Raw genomic sequence first — 27,990 nt, 5'->3', positions numbered from 1 at the left:
GGATAATGAGAGGTTGTTTGCTATGCAACATGTGGTTAATGCTGTGTCTGCAAACGATATAGTAGCATGTAAGGATGACATATGGTATATTGATTCAGGTGCTTCGAACCACATGATAAGTCATGGTTAGTGGTTCAAGGAAATGAAGAGTCTTGAAAGACGAGGTTTTGTTGAAACAAAGGATGGCGCTGCTCATCCGATTGTCCATGTTGGAGATGTGCCATTGCAGGATAGTAAGGTGGTGAAGTACCTTGCAAATATACTTCATGTTTGGAACATTACAAAGAATCTAGTTTCTGTGGCCAGATGATTGAGCGAGGTTTGCAGGTCCGGTTTAACCTTGATGGCTGCTATATAGAAGACTTTAAAGATAAGTGCCGGTTGGTTGCAAAAGGCAACAGAGTGGGAATAATGTTTACATTGAATGTAAATATGCCTAAAGTGAGTGCTGCAATGTTTGCAAATGGTTTAGAAGTTGTAGTTATAGACATTTGGCAAGAGCATTGGGCATGAAAGTGTAGATTAAGGGAGTACCTTCAAGTGGAATGCTATCTCAACCAACAGAAGGAATCTAAGTCAATTTAGTCGTGCTTATTTACAGCCACTTTCTGCCAGTCTACTCACTCAATAAAATAAATACACCATACATGGTGGACCCAATCCTATGTATTTGTCTCTCCTCTATTTTTGCACTCTTATCTTCTTTACATTATGTTGTTAAGAATAAAGGGCTGAAAGTAAATAATCCTTTTTTACAAGCTTCTACATGTTATGGTGGTATTAGAGCTTCGTCTTTTGGTGAAGAAATTCAGCCACGAAAAAAGGAAAATAAATTTGCTTGTGGTTGGTTTTTAGACGCCGAAGCACTCCCCATTCTAGTCTCTCATGTGCTCCTCGAAGGACGATTGTGGTTTTTAGCCTCTAGAAGAGGCTGAAAATGTCTCCCACACACATAGTGGATGGTTTATTTGTGATTTGACCACTCCCACTATGGTGACCTTCGACAATGAGAGAGAACACCAGATCTAGGAAGGGGCACATCAGGGGGGAGTAATGCTCTCTTTGGGGGGGGGACCAGAATGCAAATGATGTTCTAGGATTTGATGCTTCTCATGCAATAATAGGGAGATCAATTGCATGAGAAAAAAGCCATGACCCATGCCCTAAAGAAGTGACTACCTCTTCCATATTCTTCTACCCCCATTCCTCCTCCCCTCCTCTTCCCAGAACCCTGTTGAAATATACAAGTGAATGGGTGTGTGCGAGAATAAGCCCTTAGCAAGAGGCTGTAAAAGAGAATCTGTAAATGAGTGAGAAGTTGTGAAAAGGTGAGAGGTATCTACTGGGAGAGAATAAAGGGTAGCATGAGAAGATTTAGGATGTGATGAGATATTCTAGGAAAAGTGAAGAGGTGGAGAGAATCAAGCAAAAGAGGTGGAGTGAATCAAGGAGAGATCAGTGGGATTAGATGCTTGGATGTAAACTCTATAAATTGAGGCATTGGCCTAATGAAAATTTGTTGGTTTTTGATTATCCATGCCTACATTAAGCTATCAGTTAATTGCTCACAAATCTCATCTTAATCATCATCTAATCTCTTTGTTAATGATGTTGATTCTTGCATTTGATCCACCATAGCTCATCACGTTACTGCAAATTTAACAATCCCTTCCCAGATCCCTACCTCAACTGAAGGGGTTCATGCATGAGGCGCTATTTTTCGCTTGAATTGCATATGCAAGAGCTTTCACTTGAATTGCATATACGAGAGCTTGAGCTTCGAATGCAAGTGTTTCCTTGCAGCCCTCGATGCAAGGGTGGTACCGACCACTTCCTCGACTCATCTTCACGACGAGAAGGTGAATTTTAGTAAGTATAATGGTAAACTTATTCCCATAACTTTTATATCCTTTTCATGAGTTTGAAGCTTATTTTATTATGGATAGAAACTTGGATGTGGAGAAAGTAGGATTAGCTACTTGCTACATTGAGGGTAAAGCTATAGTTTGGTGGTGGACTCATTGGGCCTAAGCCAATTCCTAGTTGGGAGTTGCCACCTGTGAATGGGACTAGTGAATGGTAATGTGCAAAAGCTTTGGGAGTCTTCTTTCAGTCCTAAACACCATCTTGGAACATGCTTGATGCAAAATGCATACAGAAGATAGAGAGAAGAGAGAGAGATAATTGAGACTCAGTATTCAGTATATTCGTAATGTAGAAAAAGGTGTACAAGTCTTGCAACCATAGGCTGCCTTCAAAAGGTGGTCCTGACTCATAAGAGTCTTCATCTAAACCTAATCTAGTGAGCCAGTCAAAGGAAGGACTGAATGAATCACAAATGCTATTTATAAGCCTTTGAAGACCAACTGGACTGGTTGGGTCCTTGGACAAATATCCCACACATACTGCATCCGACACAGATAATTCTCACTGAAAGCTGATCGACATCCTCTTGGGCATCTCCAGTGTCTTCCCTGCTCATGCCTAGCTACTTTAGTTCCAAACACTAGTCCTAAACATGTTCTTTATCTATTGCCCTTCATGGATTAGCCCTAGGATTAGCTTGCTCATGTCTTGCACATGGCATCCCCCTCTGCTAAACTTGATGTCAGCATTCCAAGTTCTATTCTTGGATGACTGTCATCATCCCATTGTCCATCCCTGGATTCCCAAACCTCTCTGGCGACCTATTCACTGAAAACCGTGCCCAATCTAAAAACTACTTTGATGAAGATCTATGCATCTGTTCCATCTTGTCCCCTATCCCTTCATGCCCTACCCCTGAACACTTTCTCTAGTCGGCTTTTCCTAAGTATTGAGTCTAGCACTCTCACTCCACCCCTGGGAGGATCATCCTCCCTTGGAACCGTTGCCTAAAAGCCTTTCTTGGTGTGCCCCAAGTGGCACCCGACTCACAGGACTGCCATTCCCCTTGGGTCTTATGGAACACCACCAACCAACCTCTTGGAAACTTCTTCCATGTCTTGTGTTCCTTTCCTTGGACTATGCACCTTCATTTGGGAGTGAATCAGTGCTTAGCCTTGCTAAGCCTGATGCTCTGATACCAATGTAATGTGCATAATCTCTGGGAGTCTTCTTTCAGCCCTAAACACCATCCTGAAACATGCTTGATGCAAAATGCATACAGAAGATAGCGTGAAGAGAGAGAGAGACAGAGACAGCTGAGTATTTAGTATATTCATAATGTACAAAAAGTTACAGCCATAGCCTGCCTTCAAAAAGTGGTCCTGACTCATAAGAGTCTTCATCTAGTGACCCAGTCCAAGGAAGCATTGAATGAATCACAAGAACTCAGCTAAATGCTATTTATAAGCTTTTGAAGACCAACTGGAGTGGTCGACTTGCTGTTGCCCAGGTTGTTGCAGCAGTCAACAACACAGATAAATCTCACTAAAAGCTGGTCGACAGCCTCCTGGGCCTCTCCACTGCGTTCCTTGGTCATGCCTAGCTGTTGTAGCTCCAAACGTTGGTCCTAAACATGTTCTTTATCTGTTGCCCTTCAAGGATTAGCCCTGGGATTAGCCAGCACATGACAAGCTTGGTGTGGTGGACTCATTGGGCCCAAGCCAATTCCTAGTTTGGAGTTGCCACCAATGAATGGGACCAGTTTATCACCGACCTCAAGAAGCGGTTTCTACCGCCTTATTATCTTGAGCAACTTGAGTACGAGTTTAGGGGGGATTGCACTGGAACGCATAGCCGGTCCTCCAATTCGCCAACAAAGCCACTCACCTGGCTTTAAAATTAAGCAAATCTCACGAGGACAAGAGAGGGTAATTCCTATATGGTTTAGACATGCAAAACCAATGGCATATGCATATGTTGGAACCACCAACCTTTGAATAGACACTAGAGCTCATGCAAAGTGCCGAAATGAAGTACAATGGTAGAAAGCCCAAGACTTCCTAGTCTACACCACGCTAAGGTAGCTACTATCGGTGGCAAGGGCCAAAACCAACGAGGGTCCAAGAACTTGACTAACATGCCTAAACTTACTCCATACCAGCAAGCTTAGTAGGCAGGCAAGGTTGATCCCTTTTAGCTGCTAAGGAGCCCTAAAAGAGCTATGTTTTGATTCAAAAGGTTTTGGATTTGACGAAGTATGGAGGGAGAATCAAAGACTCCTATGTCTGATGGTTTTTCTAAGAAAAACTCCTTATGGCTGCTGCTACTGATTAAGAGTACTAATTGTTGCACTAATCAACTAAACCCTAGGATGTCTAACCTAAGCTCTAGTACCATGTTAAAATTAGAGTGAGAGCAGCCTTTAGGGTGTGTAGAAGTGATGGCTATACATTATGGTTAAGCATCAAGATGAGCATAAGCAAAGAGTGAGTAGTAATTGCTAATCAAAACATAGTTGAAAATAAACACATAATTAGGAGCTAATCAAGTACGTTTTTCATTACGCATTTTGAGCCTCTTAAACAGGCATTGATACATGAATTGAGTTGAGAATTTGTGTGCTTGAATCAAGGATAGCACTCCTATGATGTAGCCTAGACCTTCTCTCCATAAGCCTATAATTTCTCTACCTCTCCATAGATCAAGGATGGTGACTTTTACCCTTCTACCAACTAGTTATATGCATAAGTGACCTTTGAACCTTAGCCCCATAGAACCCCCAAGGTACTAGATATGTGGTGATATTCCAATAATGATGACCGGCTAGCTTGCATGTGGCTTATGGATTTTCCTTCAGGACAATCTCCCTCCCAAGCCCAAAATCCCTGAATAAGTTTTACATATCGCTTGAGCAAGGCTATGGAATTGAAGTTGGACCTGCCAACTCCAAGAATTTTTGTTAATCGAGGTTCGTACGTTCCAATGTGTCCCCATTTGCAGCACAAATCCTTTTTGTTAAGAAAAAGGATGGATCTTCTAGACTTTATGTAAATTATCATGCTATGAACAAGCTGATAGTTAAGAGCAAGCTCCCGATGCCTCGAATTGATTATATCCTAGTGAGGCTAAATGGAGCCAAGGTGTTTTCAAAGCTTGATCTAAAAAGTGGATACACATCAGTTGCGGATTGTTGAAGGGGACATCCCGAAGATAGCCTTCTGCACTAAACGAGCCCACTACGAGTTTGTGGTCGTCATGCCCTTTGGTTTGACGTGAACACCCCAATGACATTTAACCACATGCGATGTATGTGTTCAAGGGCTTGACCGAAAAGAGTCTTCATTTTCTTGGATGACATACTGGTTTTTGAAGCTACAATTGAGCAACACGACATTGACGTCAAAAACGCGACATTAACGCCAAAAAAAGCGGTGAAGTTGTTGAAAAGCAACGAGCTGATTGTCAATGAAAAAAGAAATCAGAGTTTAATTTCTTTCACATCCATTACCTTGGATACATTATTAGTGTCAAAGACATCCGATTAGATCTCGCTAAAGTGGCAAAATTCTTGAATTGGGAGATTTCAAAAATAGCGTACATCGTTTCTAGGAATTTGCTTGGCATATTCCACCCACATTGACAAGTTCTCCGATCTCTTGAAATCTCTCACAGATCGGCTCAAGGGTGTTAAGACCGATCGTTTCTGAGAATTTGCTTGGCAGATTCCACCCACATCGACAAGTTCTCCAATGTCTTGAAATCGCCGATGGTTGATGCATTAAGTAGGAAAGGAACCACCTCTACTAGATGTCCAAGATGAACTGGAACCCCCGAACGTCAATGAAGCCGAAGTGATGGTTCTAGAGCAGATCCTTTTGCACGCATGGCTTTGACTATAAAGAGCATCAATTCCTCACAAAGTTTCAGGACCGAGAGACACACAGAGCAACTTGGCTTGATAAGAATTTCTTTGAAGATTATCTAGCATTATCGATGGACTATTTGGAGGTTATGCAGCTTCCATCAATTAAGTTGAAGGGGATAGCACACTTGAATGCCACGTGGCCATATATGTACAACAAGTGCAAGTTGCCACTCTTCTAAGTCTTAAGAGTGGTAATTGGCCCTTTCTGAGTCCTTGTCCAGGACAAGTCAGTCAAGGATCTATTGTTGTAGAGGGTGATGGTCAAGTGTGCATGTCCCGCACATGAAGTCAATGCATGTCCCACACGTATGTAACCCTCTCGAATGATGTAGAGGTATACCGGGCATTTATTAGGCTTCCAACTAGATGCATAGACACTAGCCTAGGTCACGAGATGGGCTTGGAAGCTTGTCTCATGGAAGTCTGTCTCATGGACAACCATGGAAGGCCATAGGCTATAGTCACAAGAAATGTTTCAAGGTTTTTGAGGTTTTGTCCCTCGGTCTCGAGGTTTTGAGGTTTCAAAAAATTAATATTTTTGTTAATCATAAATATTAAAAAAAACATATAAAAGCCACCTAAAAACATAGTATGATGATGAAAAAAATCTCGAGGTTTTAAGGTTTTTTAGGCAAAGGAGGAGTTGCACATGGACATGATTTTCCCTTACAATCGCATGTTGGCAAGTTCAAGGGGTGTGTTTGGATCTAAAGGGCAACGTTTTGTGCACGTCGGGGTCCCCTTGTGTTGCTCCTTGTTTAACAAATATTTATGTTATGTCTGGTGCATCTTCCATGGTGGTGGCAACTAGGCACCCATGGTCTGGAGAGGTGTGGACAGTTTGGGCACATCCTTTTATGGTCCTGTTCATTTGGCCTAGTTGGTAGTTGGCCTACCACTCCTATAAACACCTTTATAAGGGCAGGTATGAAGGTCATTCTAGGCATGATCCATAGCAAAGAATATGCAAAACCAAAATCCAGTGCAACAAAGGGTAAGCTGTGGGTCATTACAAGGCAGTTCTCTAAGCGTATGTCAGTGGGACAAGAGAATCATTAGTTTAGGGTATGTATGTATTCAAGGGGAGTTGCACATGGACATGATTTTTTGAGGTTTTTTAGTCCAAGGGGAGTTGCGCAAGAACATGATTTTCCCTTGCAGCCACATGTTGGCAAGTTCCAGGGCGTGCGTATTTGTAACAAGAGGGCAACGTCCCAAAACCTCAAAAACCTAAAAATCAACGAAAATTTGAAAGAAAACGAAACCTGAAATTTGAGCAAAACCGCCATACCGTGGAGGGTTTCGAAAGTGTTTCAAAGTTTCGAGGTTTTGAGGTTTCAAAAGTTAGTTTTTTGTGACTATGCCATAGGCCAAGCCTAGAACTCAAGCCAACCCTATGGGACCTTATGGAGCCTTGTTTGCCAACAAGAAGGCTATCATCGGCCAACATCAAGAGCAATTAATGTCACAAGAACCAAGCGCTAGCATTTAATGCTACTTATCCTAGTCTTGAGCAAATAAATAGTCCGACAACGGTCGTAGCAAACCAACCAGCATACGTGGGGCCTACCTATATAAGCAATGGACAGCATCGGCCATAAATCATCTCATTTTTTGTGCAAGTGCTAAAGTCCAGAACAAGCCAAGAAGGGGCAAGGCAAGGTAGAACGTGTAGATCAAGGGAGTACCTTCACGTTGAATGCTAAGTCAATTCAATCATGGTTATTTACAGCCAGCATCTACTCACTCAATAAAGCAAATACACTACAGGTGGTGGAGCCCTTCAAAGGGTATTTGAGACCCAATCATGTGTATTTGTCTCTCCTCTCTCTGTGCACTCTTATCTTCTCTACATTGTGCTATTCATCGTCAAGAACAAAGGACCGAAAATATTTATCAAAGTATAATTCTTTTCTGTAAGCTTCCGCATGTTACAACTGAGGTGCAATGTGACACCCTGGCTCATCATTAGTGCCATAATTGTACAGAATTAGTAGCTTTTTGGAATATTTGTCATAAACCGTGACCCTATTGTGAGCCCTAGTCCAAGGACGTGTCAAGCCAAGCTACATAGGTCTTTCCAAGCCTTAGTGTCAAAGTCTGTCACTAAACCCACTTGGAGAAACAGTCAGTTCATGTACGTCATCTTAGCCTAGGTATGTGTAGAAGCATTATGTAGCCAAGGCATTTAAGGCTCTTGGCCAGCCCTAAGGTCAGCCATGGTAGCCTAACTTAAGGGCAGCCCATGGGCCGTCAAATGGGACAGCAAAGTCTTAGAACCAGTCGGCCAGTATTTGCAACAATCAGCACCACACGTGTGAAAGCGATGACATAAAATAATTATTTTTTGAGTCATGGGCATTTACAGCACGCCGCCGGCAGCATATGGGCACTGACCAACATCAAATGTGCATATATAAGAAGCCCCTCAGCCCTTACATAAATCATCTCATTCTTCATAGAATTAAGCAGTAAAACATTGCAGAAGTATGTGCTCTGAGACTCTGGTCTTGTGCATACATCAATTCAGCCAAGCCCTCTTTGCGCTTCAGTCCAAGGCCGTCCGAAGCTATCTTGAGCATTCAGCCTTCAGTATTGCATCTCCCTCAGCAAATCTGGATATGCATAGGGCTCTCTGAAGTGGCTTCACAGTTGTCTTCAACCTGATTGATGGTTCAGCAGCAGACGTTTGGTCTAAATCATCCTTGCGTTTGGCAATCTTCCGTCAATGGTCTTCAAAAAAATTTCTGCATTGTAAAGAAGTTATATCCAAAGCATAAAAGCAAATACTCTTGCTTGCGGGAGGGGCCCCATAAGTGGGTAGATTGGGACCCAATTTGGTGGTGTCTCTACATTCTCTCTCTCTTCAGCTCTCTCTCCTGTGAATAAAGACCTGTGAATAAAGACTAAAGTGGATTGCTTCATGCTCACTAACATAAAGGTATAAAGGAGGTCTTGCTGTGTGTTACACAATCATACCGGTTGCATGTTACATAAACTACTGAGGTATTTATGAAAGCAATGCTCTATGTACAAGCCAATAAGAACTGAAGGCTGAAAGAAGAAACTGCTCCCATAAGAAGGAACTGGCTGCTTCTGGGTGCCCTGCCTAGAATTGGTCCAACTTGCCCTTTGCTCAGAGTTGGTCCCATCTGTCCACCACCCAGGACAGCCCATCCATTTAGAAGACCTGTGTCATGTGGTTCGTGGTTCCTGCTCCCATAAGAAGGAACTGGCTGCTTCTGGGTGCCCTGCCTAGAATTGGTCCAACTTGCAGGTTTGCTCAGAGTTGGTCCCATCTGTCCACCACTCAGGACAGCCCATCCATTTAGGAGACCTGTGCCATGTGGTTCGTGTTGCTTGAGCCTCAAGCTCAGGATGGAAAAACTTATATGTATATGTAGACGATGATATTGAGGACTTTATGAGCCCTACCTGTTTTCAAGATCTTGCGACGCCAGGCTTTCCACACCACTTGGCGCAGCGGCCCTTTCTATACTCTACACGCGGGTACCCCCCGCTGGCACTACGGGCCACCTATTTGGATTTTCCCCCCTCCTATTGTATGATATGGCCTCTCAGTTTATTTGTACTTTTCTGCACCTAGGGAGAGTCTCCCTAGCTGCCTTGATTGGTCTCTGCTCTGCCTTCTTATGAGCAGGAGAGGGTTTGTAGTCCATAGGGCCTTTTTATAACTAATGAAAGGATCTTTTCATGGAAAAAAAAAAGATCCCCTCCAAAGTCAATTCTGAATTACTGCCTTGGTGGCCCGTGTTCCTTACTGTCTCCCCTGAAGGTAGCGTTAAGATACTCATTAGAGAATAATGCCGTGGTGAGCACAAACACTCTAATCCAGTGTTAAGATACTCATTAGAGAATAATGCCGTGGTGAGCACAAACACTCTAATCCAGTCTCTCCTCCTTCATGGAGTGCCACTCTCGCAGGCTAACCTTCTCATATGCAGCCTCAAGCACCTGTCACAGAGCCAGTCTCTCCTGCTTTGTCGCTGTCTCGTAGTGATCCAAAGCCATACCAAAGGATTGGGCAAGTCTTATGTCCCAACACATCAACCATCTGGGGTCTGAAAGTGGTGGTTCCACTTCAGGCGCTGCCAATGGCATTCATCAAACATTATTGGTCCCAGTTCAAAGTATTGCTGCATTAAGAAAGCAATACAGGATCAAGTTCATGCAGCTTTCGGAGTGCATTGCTGCATGCCCAAACAATCATCTTCTGCATCTCCAGATCCAAAACCCTTATTCAGTGGAGGATGATGGTGGGTATCCCTGCTACCACTCTCATGACTGTAGACCAGTATCTCCAGACAAACACAAGCTTCATCGAAGCACTGATGGGAAAACACCAAATACTTGCCAAAATTGATTGATTACCAGACCAATAAGAGACATTCAGTCCAAGATGATAACTAGCTACAGATGTGTATATAGAATGTCAAAGCAATGCTTTTGTAGACTTGCTCTCATCGTCTCCATCCTCTTTACACGCTCCCACATGTTAGCATCTGACCAAATGACGTGGGAAAGCGTTTATTCAATTCTGCACACTCGAAAGTATGCCTACCCATATCCACATCACAGGCACCCAAAACTGTGCTCCACGTCACAGGATTAGGTTGCAACGGCATGTCCTCCAACATGGTCACAGCCTCAGCAAGCTGGCCTGCACGACTGAGCATATCAGCCAAGCAATTGTAATGCTTGATGCTTGTCACGATGCCATATTCTCTGTTCATAACCTCGAAGTACTTCTGACCCTGGGCCAAAAGACCTGCATGGCTGCACGCAGTGAGAATGCTCAGAAATGTGATCCCATTAGGCTGTATGCATTCATCCTTCATTCTTTCAAGCAGTTGAAAGACAAGTTCACTCTCCCCTTGGCAGGCATATGCTGTTACCAAGGCAGTCCACTTCACAGTGTCCCGTCCGCCAATCTCATCAAACAGCTCTTGAGCATCAAGCATGCTCCCACATTTGCCATACATGTCAATAAGAGCAGTAACAATAATCTCGTCAACGGCCTCGAGCCCATGAGATCCCAAGACTTGTGCATGCACTTTTTTCCCTATTTCTAAGGCTACAATGTTGCCACATGCTTTCAGAATGGTCACAAAGGTGACACTATCTGGTACTAGCCCTTGCTCTTGCATTTGCCTATAGAGTATGAAAGCTTCTCCTTGCTCAGTACAGCCCAAGATCACAGCATTCCATGAAGCTATGTTCAATGGCACACCCTCCAGTTGCATCATTTCAACACAGTTCTGGGCTTCCTCACCAAGTCTGTGTCCGGCATACCCTGCAATCAGTGCAGTCCACGACACAACATCTCGCACTGGCAACTCATTGAACACTTCTTGTGCTTCTACAAGTGAGCCACATTTTGCGTACATATCAACCAAACTACTTCCAACAAAGTGATCACTGTCAAACCCCTCTTTGGCAATATCAGCATGTAATCCCAAGCACCTGTCTTTAGCTCCTATGCTGCCACAAGCTCTCAGGCTGCAAATAAAAGTGACCGCATCTGGTGCCACCCCCTCCCATTCCATTTTCTCTAAGCAGCCCAATGCTTTTTCACCAAAGCCATGTTTGATATACCCTTTAATTAGGGTGTTCCAAGAGATCGCATCTCTGATTGACAGCTCATCAAACACTTCCTGTGCCTCTGCAAGCAGGCCCAACTTGACATACATATCTATTAACGTATTACTAACAAACAAATCATGTTCGAATCCTTCCTTTATAATCTCAACATGTATTTCTTGGCCTCTGGCTTTATCTCTCAAGCTGCCACAAGCTTTTAGGATGCAAATGAATATGGTAGCATTCATAGGCTTGCCCTCCAGGTACATGTCTTGCCAACAGTTCAATGCTTCCCCATCAAGCCCGCGTTCAGCATACCCTGCAATCAATGAAGTCCAGGACACTAGGTCTTGAACTGGCAACTTGTCAAACAAGTTCCATGCTTCAAGCAGTGAACCACATTTGGCATACATGTCTACGAGTCCATTGCCAAGAAAAAGATCTGAATCGCATCCTTCCTTGATGATCTGCATGTGTAATCCTCGCCCCCTGCCTATAGCTTCCTGGCTGCCAAAAGCCATTAAAATGTGCGCGTATGTTACTGAATTGGGAGATACTTTATCACTTTGCATCTTGGCCAAACAAGTCAGTACTTCCTCGACGTGCCCATAATCAACATACCCTGCAATTAGTGCCGTCCACGAGACTACGTCATGAACACGTAGCTCATCAAACACATCCTGCGCTTCCAAAAGTGATCCACACTTGGCATACATACCAATCAAAGAACTGCCAACAAAACTATCTTTTTCGAGTTCTTGTTTGGTGAGCTCAATGTGCATTCCTTGGCCCCTGTTTAAGGCTCCAAGATTACCACAAGCTTTCAAGCTGCAAGCCAATGTAATGGCATTTGCAGACAAGTCCTCCGCCTGCATCTGTTCCAGGCAGTTCAGCACCTCCTCACCAAGTCCACATTCAGCATACCCTGAAATAAGGGTATTCCAAGAAACAACGTCGTGAACCGGCAGCTCATCAAATGCATCTTCTGCGTCAACAAGAAAGCCACAATTCACATACATATCCACCAAAGAGTTGCCAATACGAGGATCTCCTTCAAGACCCTCTACTGCAATCTCCATGTGTAGTTCTCGACCCCTCTCTATGGCTCTAATGCTACCACAAGCTTTCAAGCTGCAAATGAATGTCACAACATTCAAACCAACTCCATCAACTCGCATTCGTTCCAAGCAGTGCAGTGCATCCTCGCCTCGTCCACAATTAGCATACCCAGCAATGAGAATGGTCCAACAAACTACATCTCGATAAGGCAACTCGTCAAACGTCTCACATGCTTCTGAAAGCATGCCATATGTGGCATACATGTTCACTAAGGTGTTGCCAACCAAAGAGTCAGCTTCTAATGCCTCCTTGATGATCTCAGCGTGGAGCTTTTGGCCATACTCTAAGTCATGTATGCAGGAAGAAGCCTTCAAGCTGCACACAAGCGTGACAGCGTTTGGGGAAAAGCCCTCCAATCGCATCTCTTCCAAACAATTCAGTGCTTCCTTGCCTATCCCACACTCGGCATACCCTGCAATCAGTGCAGTATATGTGACTACATCTCGATCTGATAACTGGTCAAACACTTCCCGTGCTTCTACAAGCGAGCCACATTTGGCATATACATCCACCAAAGCACTACCAACAAAAGGATCTGCTTGCAGATCCTCTTTAACAATCTGGACATGTATTTCCCGGCCTCTGTCTACATGTTTCAGGTGAGCACAAGCTTTTAGTACGGCCAAGAACGTATACTTACTTGGACGTACACAATCCTCTTGCATTTTTCTGAACAGGTCAAGGGCATGCTCTAATTCTCCACTATCAACATACCCTTGTATGAGAGAAGTCCAACAATGCTCGTTGGGATAAGCCAACTTGTGGAAGACCTGTTGGGCATTTGGCAATCTCCCACATTCCACAAGCATGGAGACAAGGTAGTTTCCAAGCACTCTATGAGCTTCCAGCCCATGGTTATGCATGTGTGTATGCAAATGCTTGGCACCAGCCACATTCTTGTTCTTCCTACACTTCTGCAAAATGCAGATGAGATTATCCACTGAAGGGCCAACCAATTGCTCCAAAGAAGCAAGTTGATCTTCTATGCTCAGCATCTCCGAACCATTGCCGTTAAATACCTTTTGTGCTTTGGTTACGTCCAGTTGTACAATAGGATTGGATCTGGGTATGCACTTGTGCCCATAACTCTCTGTTTCTTGCATCAAGTTTGTGTGTGGGAAGTTTGTAGGAGCCTCAACACCACATGTTTGTACCCCACACATGCTGTTTCTCCTATGTGTGCACTGAATTACACAAACTGAAACATGCAGATTCGAGTTTGAAGAAGATTTTAGAACATTGACTGCCCTGATTGATGTGGAACCTTTTCACAATCAAATGCAGCATGCATTTATATGTAGACGGGGTTGCAGCACGCACCAAAGTGCTGTCTGATGGCCCATCATGCCCACCCCCCACACCCTTGGAACACCCCTAAGGCCGATACTTTTTGCTAGCAGCATCAAATAATTATGCTTTTGCAGCGTCATCAACTCATGCCAAAACAAGCATGCTTCAAGTGTTGCCACTATTGTATAAAGTGCCCTCCATAGATCTATGCTTTAGAGTCTGAAGTCTTCTTGAAATCAACACTCTACACCACCAGCTGTATAACAGAGCAAAGTTTGTTGAAGCTCGTATCAAGCTAGAAGATGCTGTCTTTGTTATCTAACCCTAAAAGACAAGATCGATTCAAGTGTCTGCAAGCATACACTTGATTGCCCACATACTTAGACTTGAGCATGCACATAACTGCCCAAATGCTTGAAACTAGGGATGGATCTAATTGAGCTCATCAAGAGGTAGCAGGTACCGTTGCTAACTCAGCCTGGTTCATATAACCAATAGTTATGCATGCCCATCATATGCATACAGTCTGATGGATTTTTTCTTTATCAACAGTCACCACTACAGCATGCGAGGAGGGCAAGTACCTTTGACGGTTGGCTTCTTCCATGCTCAATATGCCATTTAGCAGATTATAAGTGTTGTTGATGCCTCCTCTTGTGATTTCTCCAAGCACACACCCGCGACGCTCCTCCAACAGAGGGTGAGCCTCCCTCTACTGCTGAAGTTTACCATATCCTTCAAATGGGGTATTCCTGGCACATGAAGGGCTTTGGTGGATCAGTACTCGCGGGCAGCTTTAGATTGTGTGAACCCTTTTAGATTTTTTTTTTTTTGTTTTTCGAGCCGCGGTCAGAACGAGCTTATGAGACTCAGAGGGAAACGCTTTTGTCATTAGTTTCTCAGACTCAATTACGGGTTTGCTACTCTCTTTAAGGCATTACCCAGGGAGACCCATGACCTGGGCACGACAGCGACCAAAAGCCCAGGTACTGTGGGACTTGGCCTCAGACAAACCCACTAAAAGCTCTATATACTCAGCGGATTTTCGGAGAAGAATTGCCCTACCCAAGTTGGGCATCGATTCTTCATGTTTGGTTTCTGAGATCCAAGGAGTATGGAGATACACACAATAGCATGCATACATAGTAGTATAGGAAGATACATCAAACAAGGCAAGATTCACACATGATATACAAACTTAGCTCCATAGGGGCAACCAAGTAAGCTATATACATCCCCATATCTCTATACTATATAAAGGAAGAGTTTCACATTTCACAAAGGTACCACCACGTGGCAAGAATTTGGAGGTTCGAGAAAGGGAGGAGGAGGTTTGGGTAGAATTTGAATTTGGAAGTCTTAAAAGACGTGTAAAATACAGGTTGCCCACTCGTGGTACTTAAAAAGATCATACAACAATGCAAGTAAACATACATGGTTTACTTACATACTTATATGTACATGGTAGTAGTATACATGTAAACACATAGCAGCAAGAAACTAAAGAGACTCCACATAGATAAGATGGTAGTAGTATACATGTAGATAGATAGTAGCAAGAAACTAAAGAGACTCCATAGAGATAAGCTGGAGAAGCATGTAATATACATACATGGTAGTGGTTTGCTTACATAATATATAACTTGTAGATGGTAGTATACAGGTAGATGCATAATACGTATGGCAACATATACGGTGACGGTGCACAATCTAATAAGAAACTAAAGAGATTAGGGAGCGTCTACCTCCGCCTCTCAGAGAATCCATGGATATCAACATAAGAGTCTACCTCAGAGCCGGCCATAACAAATCTTTAGCTTTTATCTAGTGATGCTTTTGATTTTTTATTATGATTGTTGATGAATGTAGAAGACGCCTCTTAGAGAATCCATGGATATCAACATATTAAACCAACATTAGTTCGTTGATAAAGTGAATCATTTCGACTATGGCAAAAATGCTTCTTTTGCCAATGTATATGAGTTTTAAAAAAGACTATACATTATGTATAACGAGGAGATGGCATAAGTCTCCACTTAAATGAAATGAAATTTAAGATGTCAAGGATTAAGGAGATTCCACATAGATCAGATGGTAGTAGTATACATGTAGACACATAGAAGCAAGAAACTAAAGAGACTCCATAGAGATTAGAAGCATGTAAGATACATAAACGGTAGTGGTATTGCATACACAATATATAACTTATATATGGTAGTATACATGTAGATGCATAATATGCATGGCAACATATACGATGACGGTGCAATCTAATAAGAAACTAAAGAGATTAGGGAGTGTCTACCTCCGCCTCTCAAAGAATCCATGGATATCAACATAAGAGTCTACCTCAGAGCCAACCATATTTAGCCTTTATCTAGTGATGCTTCTGATTTTTTATTATGATTGTTGATGAATATAGAAGACGCCTCTCAGAGAATCCATGGCAAAAATGCTTCTTTTGCGCATGTATATGAGTTTTAAAAAAGACCATACATTATGTATAACGAGGAGATGGCACAAGTCTCCCCTTAAATGAAATGAAATTTGAGATGTCAAGGATTTTTTACAAGAGCTGTAAGAATGATGGTAGAAATTGATAATTATTGCAATCCTTAGGAAGGTTTGCAACAAGTAGTTCTTATATTTGCATCCCTTCTTTTATATATAATGATTGTGGATAATTGTGAGGCTCTAGCACACTTCATCATAGAATTTGTAGAATATAACATAAATTTAAAAATAAATACTTGAAAATAAATACGAAGCCTTGATATCACTTTTCAAAGAAAAAGCATGAGAATCACTAAAATAAAAATTTATCCACATAATATATATTCTTTTGTTTATGAGAATGGAACAAACTGCTCTCATATGCCCAAACCACATGACCACCCTCGGCATATCACACTCGCACTCGCACTCACAATCGTACTCAAACCTCCTTAGAGGTTTAATGTCTTTGCAAGAATATCCAAAAGATGGCAAAGATTCACAATAACTAAAGCCCAATCTTAAAAATGTGTGTACAAACTGAACTCTATTGAGGAAGAGGAAGATTAAGTTATCGTATTTTCATTTCTAGAGAATCATGCCTTGAGTAGCATGCATCCACCAATAATGGAAATCAACGGTCTATAGTTATAATTTTGTAACGCTTCTACCAAAGATCCACCCTATATCAATGCTTCTACCAATAGTATATACCAACACTTCTATCAATGGTCTATACTTATAATTTTGTTTGCCCAAACTTGCCTTGACGTTGGTAACATTGGTTAGTAACCAAGATTTATCGGCGTCGTTCTAGGAAAACCTATGCTTGTTGGTATAAATGTCGGTGAGATTGACGTTTATACCAAATTTTAAGGGGAAAAATAGGCACAATGAGACAGGTTAGGATAGTTTGCCCTAATATATCCCATTCTGCCCCCATAGTACCTTTATAGGTACTTAAATAATTTTGATTCTACCAATATAAATTAAATAGATACAAGTTAAATAATTTTGATTCTACCAATACAAGTTAAATGGATACTTAGAAAATAAATACTATCGAGATGATGAGGTGGCCCGGCTTTTTCAAGATGGCCTGCTCCTTTGAAGAAAATCCATGGTTTCATAGTGTAGACTACCATTGCTATGAATGAAATCAGTGTATTGAGAGTGTGCATGCACTAAGGCAAAAAGTGAGGAAGCACCTACATGTTTCCTTGTAGTGTAGTAATCTTCATTTGCCGCTTCTTCTTCTTAATAAGATTAATTTTGGGACAATTAAGCCCACTATAGTAAATTACAAAAGATCACTAAATAAAGAGTGATGAAAGGCTTCATGCATAAGGATCATTTTATGTAAGAGAGCTCTCTATGTATAAAGAGAGCATACTTTATGCATATAGACAGCTCTCAAGAATGAATATCACTTATGCTTTCTCTTATGATCTCTCTTATGCATAGAGAATTCATGCATCTAAGAGCCTTATGCATATCTCTTATGCATACAGAGTTCATGCATCTAAGAGCCTTATTCATATATCTTATGCTCTCTCTTATGCATAGAGAGTTAATGTATCTAAGAGGCTTATGCATAAGACATTATATGCATATGATAAGCGATTTCTAGAGGCTATACACATGGAAGCCACATTGAAAATAGACACTCATCCATATCAATGCGTTATTGATGCAAGCAGTTAAGACCAAATAAAAATGGTGGTGTGAGTTATAGCACACAATCAAGCTCTAAAGAGAAGACCTTCCAACATCAGGAGGTAAGACCAAATAGAAATGGTGGTGTGAGCTGTAGCACACAACTCAGCTCTAGAGAGAAGACCTACCAACATCAGGAGCAACAGTAACAAGAAGTTGTCAAGGAAGCTGAAGTCCAGGATCCAAAGGACTAAGACCAAGGAACTCAAGAAATCAAAGAAGATCAATAATTTCAAGAAGGACAAGGCAAGAGTGGAGAGCAACTAGAGAAATAAGACAAAGAGCAAGAAAAAGACCAAAGGGAAGCCGAATAACCCCAGCTATCGGAAGTGGCACTAAGATACCCAAAGTTTAAAGGGAAGAGTGATGAAGACCTAAGTGAGTGGACATGGCACTAAAATACCCAAAGTTCAAAGGGAAGATTCATAAAGACCAAGATGCCCATGTCTTCTTATTTGAAACCATATTTTCGGCCAATAGCCCAAAAATAGAGTTCTTTGCAACAAAATTGGGTGGTAAAGTGACAAACTGGAATGTATAATGGTCTAGATCACTTCCATACATTTTATGAGCTTAAGAGTGATTTCTTAAAGGGATGCTAGAAGGATAAGACAAACATAGAATTACTGATGAAGGTGCAAAGACTGACACAAAAGAAAAGGCCCACATAAGACTTTGTTGTTGAGTTCAGAGCACTCTTAAGATTAGATCAAGCTGAGAAAACCAACAGCAGCTACTCTAATCCAATAATTCATGGTAGAATCACGCATGATGCTCTAGATAATTGTGGCATCATCTGACCTAGAAATTCTCACATTTAGGCAAGTAGTAATGGGATTGATGAAAGCGGAGAAGATCTTGAGAAAAGGCAAGAAAGATCCTAAGAAGAAGAAGAAGAAATTTGAGAAAGGAAAAGAGAAAGAAGACGAGTCCTCAATGTCAAAGTTTGAAGAAGACATTTTTGACTCGAACTCTAGTTCAGATTTGAACATGAGAGAAGAAATTTGAGAAAGGAAAAGAGAAAGAAGACGAGTCCTCAATGTCAAAGTCTGAAGAAGACATTTTTGACTCGGACTCTAGTTCAGATTTGAACATGAGAGAAGAAATCTGAGAAAGGAAAAGAGAAAGAAGATGAGTCCTTTTAGTGTTAAAGTCTAGAGAAGATACTTTTGACTCAGACTCCAGTTTAGATTTGAACATGAAGGAAGAGAACAAGACTCGGATGAAGAAAGGTAGGAAGTAGGTAATGGATGTTTGTAAGATCTAAAGGCCACCCTAGCCAAGCTTAGCGGAGGAGGATATGCAAGAAAGAATATATTGGGAATAAGACCAGATGGTGTACAAAGTGTAAGAATCAAGGTCACACCAAGGAGGAGTGCTAACTCCCTTTTGCTCATCAAGTATGTGCCATCTGCAAAACAAAACCAACCACACCACTCACAACAACTGTTATTACAATACCAAGAATAGGAACCCAAGGGTGGCAAAAAGGAAGAAAAGATAAGTTTATCTCTGCCAGATGTGAACTATCAATTTGGATAAGGAGGAGGTCAAATGCTTAATCAAAGAGGAGCAAGATTGACCTATTACGATGTTGATATATCAACCTTAACTAGTGCTATGGACATTGATGACTCACTTGGTTGATAGCTTCCGCACTTATGCCACCAGTACGGTTGGCGAGATTATGGTTGATATGCCACCAATGGGGATGACAAATTGTGTGATAGCCACATTTAGATTATTAGGAATGGCATAGTTATAGCACTAGCTCATATAGTCGAGTTCACAGCCAATAGTTACCTTGTCAAGTACATAGGCAAAGTACTAGGGCATGGTTAGAAACGGATAGTTCTAGGAGGAATTAATCTCTGACTATGAGCATGGCAAAAGTGGATGATGCCACACCCGAGAGATTATTACAAGAAAATCCCCCACAAGGAGGGTCAGAACGAGGTTGAAAAGACCAATAAAGGCATTGGAATAGAAGATATTTGATTCAAAGACTAGCATAAACCACAATAATGGGTGGGGGACAAGAGAGAGTCCATGAATAAGTCACCAAAGCTTATGAAGAATGCACAAGGAGTGATCTGAACAATCTAGGAGAACCCATGCCTACAAGGGGAAGCTGAGGAAAGTATGGACAAGACCACTTTGGCCAAGAAAAGAGAAGAAGTTACTATGAACAAGAAGCCACAAGGTAGCATAAATGTGTTGAATGAAAGGGTGCAAGAGAGATTCCATGAATAAGTCACCAAAGCTTATAAAGAATGCACAAGGAGTGGTCTGGACAATGTAGGAGAACCCATGCTTATTACAAGGGCAGGCTGAGGAAAGTATAGACAAGACCACTCTAGCCAAAGAAGCAAGTGGATGAGCAAGACCTCATCCTAAAAATTTGGGTAACTGGAGGGAAGAGCCAAGGAGTACAAGATTACAGGTAACGAGTTCGTTGAGAGATAGAAACAAATGAGGTTTGTGGTGGAAATGATAAAATCTTATCCACAAACCCTACTGTATGTCTAAGAAGAACTATGGGAAAATCAGGCCTTGTATAATAATCGATCATAAAGAGCTCCTACTCTTGAAGATGGAGCTACATAACAACATAGGAAACCAAGAAATGCATGGCATAATAAATTGAGACCTTGAAGGTGTCAATGGTTAGGCACAAGAATAAGAAACAAAATAGATCAAGGAAGGGCTAGATGCAACCACCCACTGCCAAAGCTACAACATCCCAATAGAAGAAGGCAGATGTCATGGTAAAGGTGCATCTGGAGGTGGTCAAGGACATCCAAGAAAGGAAAACAAAGATAAATTGAGCTAATCTAAACAAAGGCCAAGCTTGCAGTTTATAAAGCTAAGACCCCTACTAAAGTGTATGAGTTGGATGCGGCCCACCAAGATGGAAAAATGGAAAGAAGAAATCACAAACAAAGGCTAGGCTTGTAGTTTATAAAGCTAAGACCCCTGCTGAAGTGTATGAGTTGAATGCAGCCAGGATGGAAAAATGGGAAGAGCAAATCGTAAACATGCCTAGGAGAACCCAAAAGGGAGCTAAAGAGGAGGATTCCCTGGATAAGCTTAAGCCCTTAACTCCACTAAAGCTAAGTTGGTGACGACACAAGTAGCAATCCACGTAATAAAATAGATAAGCACATGAAGTCCCTAGATGCCAAGGATGCATCGATCCTTGATTTTCAAAGTGGGGGCCAGAAGGGAGGTGTTAACCACACTGGTTAACATCATTTTTAAGCGTGGTTACACTTCTTGTAACTCATTATTATGTAACCGTGCGCTAAGCGCTTCATGAAAAAGATATATGGGCTTATGACTTATGTAATGCCAGTCGTCTTGCAGGAAAAAGCCTAGGTGTACATAGAGCTAGGAAATTAGTTTTGGGCACCTAATTGTTAAATGGGCGGCTGGCCATTGTAAAAAGTGCCCTCATGTATATAAATAACTTATGAAATATGAAAAGGAAGAATCCCATTATCACAATTAAGTTTTGTCTTCTCTCTCTCTCTCTCTCTCTCTCTCTCTCTCTCTCTCTCTCTCTCTCTCATGGCTATGGTGGTAAACTTGTGTTTGTTGATGCTTGCTTGCTTGATTGTGGTTGTGTGCATGTAGGTGATGGTTCTTGTCCTGCTTTCTCTTCTCCCTCTCCTTTTCTTCTTGAGATCACTCTTGCACACACAAAGGCATGGAGTAGAGGTTGATCTCTCCATATCTCCCTTCTTCTTTTCTCTCTACCTAGCTTGTGGAAAGCTCCATTTGAGTGACACAAGTGAAGTTGGAGTGAGCCCCTAGCAGCCTCACATAGGGGAGTTAACACTCATTAGGGTTGGCTAGCTAGTTCTTGAACCGACCCTTGCATGGTATTCCTTTTTTTCTTCTCTTCCTCTCTTGTGCAAGGTAGCATGTTGATTTGGTTAACATCTTTGGCACCACGTTGCCGAGGATAGGCATTTAGCTTAGGGTCCTCCACACTCCATCACTTGCTAGAGTCATAAAATAGCCCAATTGGAATGTAAATCCACCGACGGTTGTATGTTTTGGTATGTTTGTTGATCTTGTCTTCTTCAACAATGGAGTTCAATGGAGCATAAAGAGCTTGGGAGTCTTCATCAAAAGCAGGAGACACAAGTAAGTGCCTAATTTTGCTCTTGATGTTCATGAATTTTTGTTTCCTTCAGCATTTGTTCAAACTTTCATAAGTAGATGAATCCCTTCTCACAAAAAGAAAACACAAAAAAAATCATCAAGAAGTAACCTAAAATCTCATAAAACATAGGAGGAGGTTTGGTGCATTTTTTTGCTCTGCCTATCTTCTAAGAAGTGTACGCTCGTTCACTCCTCACCTGTACCTTCCTTAGCCACGGCTCTTCCTTCCTTTTGGGTAGATCTTTCCAAATCTGATTCATAAATATGAGCAATGTGTACATTCAAGGAGAATAAATTGCATTTATAAGGGTATAAAGCATTAAAGAGGGGTACACAAAGGATACACTTAGGAGAATATTAGGGGGTGGTTGTCAGAAGAGCATTGAAGAGGGGTACACAAAGGGTGCAACTGTATATAGTCAAGAGAATATTAGGGGGTGGTTGTCAAAAGACACATCATCCCAATGCATTTAGGAGATTTTCCTGACCCGCCTGTGTATGGTCGTTCATCAATATATGACCGTTCTTTCACAAGCATACGCCCGTTCCTTCACCAACGTACGCATGTTCCTTTTTCCCAGCCACGCCCGTTCCTTCACCAGCGTATGCCTATTTCTTCTTCCCAGCCACGTCCGTGCCTTCCTCAAAGCACACGTTTGTGCTTAATCAAGGCGGAACCATGTACGTCCATTTTCTAGAAAGAAACGCCATAAAACGCCCATTCCTTCTAGAGGAGAACATCCATTCCTTAACAAGTGTCCGTTTCTTCTAGAACGTCCACTCCTTTTAGAAGAGAACGTATGTTCCCTATAAGAGAACGCCCATTCCTTCTAGCAGAGAACATTTGTTCCTTAACAAGCATACGGTCGCACCTTCACCAAAAAAAAAATCAATCAAGGACAGCTATTTAGAGGGGAATTTAGCACCACAATGATGCACTTATGCTTGGGGAAATTGGTGCAAAACAACCCTCTGTTCGACAACGTCAACCCTTCTAACGCTCCCTCTCTTGTAAGATCAAACCCTTCGCTCAACACAGCTAGGAGCCAAATGGTGTTAGTCTTTTGACAACACTAGTGAGAGCGAGGAGCATCCTAGCATAGGATGCACTACCCCTAACCTAGATACAGGAGGATTGGTGGTCCGATGTAAGACCTGGAGTTCCCCACGCATTCGCAAAGAAGTCCTCCTTCAAGACTCAAAAACTTTATCCTAGGAAACACACAATTCGACGATCCGTATCCCAGGAACAAGGGCATGGAACGCTAACCAGAGCGGGAGGCCACACCACCCGTAGATTGTAGGCTGGAGATGTGGCAAAGCAAGGGTATCCCAACCCATACTAATCCACCAATCCGGGGGCCATACCAACCATCAGAATGGCCAACTCACACCAATACTATAGACCTATGCCAAACCTCGGTTAGGAGCCCTCTCCCTAGGGTCCAAAAACATCCTACCAAAGAGAGAGAGCCTACCATGCACAGTTCTATCAACCCATCGCACCAATGTACCAATAGTACCTACCTCTCGTGGGATATACCCTAGGTACCATATGGGACCCTATGCACTAACCCCCAAGGGAAACTCGTGGCAGCCTCTCTCCTTGCCCAAAGTCTTATACCACGTTGCTGGCTGGTCGGAACTCACCCGACCAGTTCAACTCTAGGGGGCTGCCCCCGTCCCCACACCTCTGCCTGCACCCTGCCCCTCTCCAACCTCTCCACCTGCCAAATGCCATCACCCCGACACCCACGAACAGGAGCCACCAAGCTGTTGGAGAATGCACAGGCAAAAGCATAAACAAGACAAGAGATAGAGTAGAGAGAGCTTGTGGACAAGATCACCTTTTATTTTAGCTTGAAGCTTTACAATGGCAATTGGCCAGTAAGAGAATGTTGAACTTATGCAAGGGATTGGATGGAAAAGTGAGAAATAATAGTGAGTATGTACACTTGGCTGACCATCTCATGACCCATAAAATAGAGGAGGAAATGCATAAAATGCCAGATAAATGGTACAACCCAAATACACTGAGATGCATAAATTCTAACACCTCCTCTGTAGCTCATAGTGTGCCAAGATTCGGAAGAAGATAAGCCGATGAAGATGCAACCATGGACCCTCCAGCACTGCGAATACTCGAATCACCTCAAAGAGAGCACCCACCAACCTGTTTCCTTGAAGCAAAAGAAGATAAGCCGATGAAGATGCAACCATGGACCCTCCAGCACTGCGAATACTCGAATCACCTCAAAGAAGATAAGCCGATGAAGATGCAACCATGGACCCTCCAGCACTGCGAATACTCGAATCACCTCAAAGAGAGCACCCACCAACCTGTTTCCTTGAAGCAAAATGCCACTATGAACAATAAGGAACTTTGCTTGGCCATGAATTCCCACACAAGTGTGTAGTGAACTCCAAGAATAGATGATGAGCTACCAGACACACACTGCGCCCATAATCCCCAACAATGGACGGTGAACACATAATGTCCCAAAAGCCTCGAACAATGAACTCAAAACAGATCCAGTTCATAATCTCTACTATACAAAAGATACCCATGTCCTACCAGAAGTCTAATGCTTGGGACTCGGAATCACGGTCCCCATGCACCAGTAAGTGGAGTTGTAATCAATCCCCTCTCCAACCCATGAGCCTCCTCTAGCTTGAAGCACACAGGGGAAACTACATGTTACTAGAGAAGTGTACTAGAGAAGTACATCATCTGGGTTCGCCTCAACGCCTTAGAAGCGCCATGGGAGCCCTAGTAGTGGTACTAGATTTTGTATCGTTATCGTGTGCCGTGTCTTTGCCCTTTGTCTCAGATGAGGCCTTACCCTTGGTCTTGTCCTTCTTCTTGGACAGATTTCCTCTCTTCCCGTAAGAGAAGCAGCGACTCTAACCTTTCTTCTGAACTGAGGAAAGTGCCTCGTAATAGCCAGCAAGAGTCGCTGCTTCTCTTCCCGTAAGAGAAGTAGCGACTCTGACCTTTCTTCTGAACTGAGGAAAGTGCCTGGCAATAGCCAGCAAGAGAATGTTGAACTTGCGCAAGGGAATGGATGAGAAAGTGCACAGTGGGGAGACTCCTTTTATAGTGCAATTTGGAAGCTGGTTGACTGCTCATAGAGCTGGCCGATAGCTCCACGGCTCCTAAAACAAGAAAAATGACTAAAATACCAAAAAAAAGGTACGACCCCAAATACACTGACATGCATAAATTCTAACACCCCCTCTGTAGCTCATAGTGTGCAAGAGCTGAAAGAAGATAAGTCGATGAAGATGCAACCATGGACCCTCCACCACTGCGAATACTGGAATCACCTCGGAGAGAGAGCACCCGCCAACTTGTTTCCTTGAAACAAAATGCCACCACAAACAGCAAAGAACTTTGCTTGGCTACGAATTCCCACACAAGTGTGCAGTGAACTCCAAGAATAGATGATGAGCTATTGGACACACCGCGCCCATAATCCCCATCAGTGGACGGAAAACACATCACATCCTAAAAGCCTCGAACAATGAACTCGAAATAGATCCAGTCCATAATCTCTGCAATACCAAAGATAACCATGTCATGCCAGATGTTTAATGCTTGGAACTCCGAATCACAATCCCCATGCACTAGTAATAAGTGGAGCTGTAATCAGCCCCCTCTCTCGCCCACCACAAGCCTCCTCTGTGTGGCGGCTTGAAGCACATGTGGGGAAAATTGCATGTGTACTAGAGAAGTATACCATCTGGGTCCGCCTTAGTTAGAAGCGCCTTGGGAGCCCTAGAAGTGGTACTAGAATTTGTATCACTATCGTGTGTCGTGTCTTTGCCCTTTCTCTGATATGAGGACTTACCCTTGGTCTTGTCTTTCTTCTTGGATAAACAATCCTCGGACAGATGTCCTCTCTTCTTGTGGTAAGAGAAGCAACGACTCCGACCTTTCTTCTAAACTAAGAAAGTGCCTAGTCAGAACTGTTGTGACTGACACCTTCAACTTACCCTATGAGAAATGAGGACGGACTCTTCCTCCAATAGTAGGGAGCTAAGATCATCAAAATCCAACTAAGTGGATGTGACCTAGCATTGCAAAGATCGAGAAATCGCATCATATTCCGAGGGAAGCTTGGTGAGGATAAGTGCAGCCAGCTGAGTAGAGGACAAAGCAACACCCATAGCTAGTAACTAGTCATGGCTACCCTTGGCCTTCATGATGAGAAACGAGTGCATGGAACTGCCTTCAAGGAATAACAAACCGTAGAGCTTCCCTTGCAAGGTAACTACCCTCATCGAATCTCGAGCAAAGAGATCCTCCAATTTAAACCTTACTTGATGAGCACTGGTGTGAGAGTTTGCATGGCCAGTGAGGCCTCCTCTCTGTGATGGTCCGCACAAGCACTACATGTGCCTTCGAGTCCTGATTCTCCCAGTCTTGTAATTTTGCAACAAATTTATCCTCCTTATCCTAAGTCCACCTCCTAGAGTTCTGAGGATGCTCAAGCTTCCTCTTAGTGCCCTGAACAATATCCCACAAACCCTTGTGGTGGATGAACTAGATCCGCATTTGAAGCTTCCGATGGGCATAGTTGGGTCCTTTCAACTTGTCATCCGTGTTCATAGTGGGGAGCCATATCCACAGTAATAAGAAACATATATCTTAGCTCTCAAAGACTTCTCTCAAGTGCTTTCCAATGAAGCAAGGCTCCAAAACCAATCAGCCCCCTCTCAAACCTGAGAGAGGAGGAGGCTGGACAACAACATCAAAATAGTAGAAACCACCGAGAACCTCCTACCAAAAGGGCAAGGACTAGTGGAGGAAGAAAGAGATGTATAGCCACTTGTCTGGAAAATCCACATGCAAGAAACTCACCCAACAACTGATGCCAAAGCAGAAAACAAGCCAAAAAACTCCAATGCTTGCCTCTGTAGAAGAAAACGTAGCCAAGAACCTAGCCAACAACAAGAAGAGGGCTGGCTGGACTAGAAAACGCAGCCACTGTTTGGGACTGATCTGCAGCCAAATCTGCAGCCAGAAGGAGCTAGGGCAAAAAACACAAGGCACATAAGAGATGGCGGGCACATTTGTAGTAGATGGAGCAGCCTGAACCTAAGCGAGTCCATGTTGGAGAATGCATAGGCGGAAGCATAAACAAGACAAGAGAGAGAGTAGAGAGAGCTTGTGGACTAGATCACCTTTTATATTAGCTTGAAGCTTTATAATGGCAATTGTCCAGCAAGAGAATGTTGAACTTGTGCAAGGGATTGGATGGAAAAGTGAGAAATGGGAGGCCTCCTGCACTTGGTTGCCTGCTCTAGAACAAGGCAGCTCACGACCCATAAATAGAGGAGAAATACATAAAATTCCCACAATACATGGTACGGTACAACCCAATGGTACAACCCAAATACACTGAGATGCATAAATTCTAACACAAGCTACTAATGGGGCTAACAAGGAGGACGAGGAAGCCAAAGCCCCCAAAAGAGCCCAAGAAGAGGAGTTGAGGCACACTCCTCAGTTTTTCGAGCAAAACCTGTATGAAACCCCCCTCCACATGTCTTCTCTCTGCACCCTCCCTTTTCTGAAGTAGGTCCTTCCTCTCCTGCCTCCTTCCAAATGGAATACAGTGGACACCCTATGATGGGCACATGCAAGCCACTTTCGTTCTTCCCAGGTGGCCTATTCTGAAGGTATTCCCTCCACCCATGGCACGGTCTCAAACTTTGCGCAAGGATCTCTAGCCTTGCCAGGGAGCTGATGACCTTAATGAGTGATTATATGTAATGCTAGCAAGAGTAGGTCACAGCCACCCAGT

The 27,990-nt window shown here is 42.9% G+C and overlaps 1 protein-coding gene across 1 annotated transcript; it reads right to left on the bottom strand.

Annotated features, from left to right (window-relative positions):
- Nucleotides 1–10,290: 10,290 nt before the first annotated feature.
- On the bottom strand, nt 10,291–13,506 carry LOC147614661 (pentatricopeptide repeat-containing protein At2g39620-like). The gene has a single exon (XM_086779770.1). It carries the CDS (start codon nt 13,504–13,506, stop codon nt 10,291–10,293), a length of 3,216 nt encoding a protein of 1,071 aa, XP_086635896.1.
- Between the last annotated feature and the right edge of the window lie 14,484 nt (nt 13,507–27,990).

This window comes from Cibotium barometz, chromosome 41, assembly GCF_041138505.1.
Source record: "Cibotium barometz isolate CiBa-2024 chromosome 41, ASM4113850v1, whole genome shotgun sequence".
NCBI classification, from domain to species: domain Eukaryota; kingdom Viridiplantae; phylum Streptophyta; class Polypodiopsida; order Cyatheales; family Cibotiaceae; genus Cibotium; species Cibotium barometz.
Note: the sequence above shows the minus strand (reverse complement) of the source record. Positions and strands in the feature narration are given on the sequence as shown.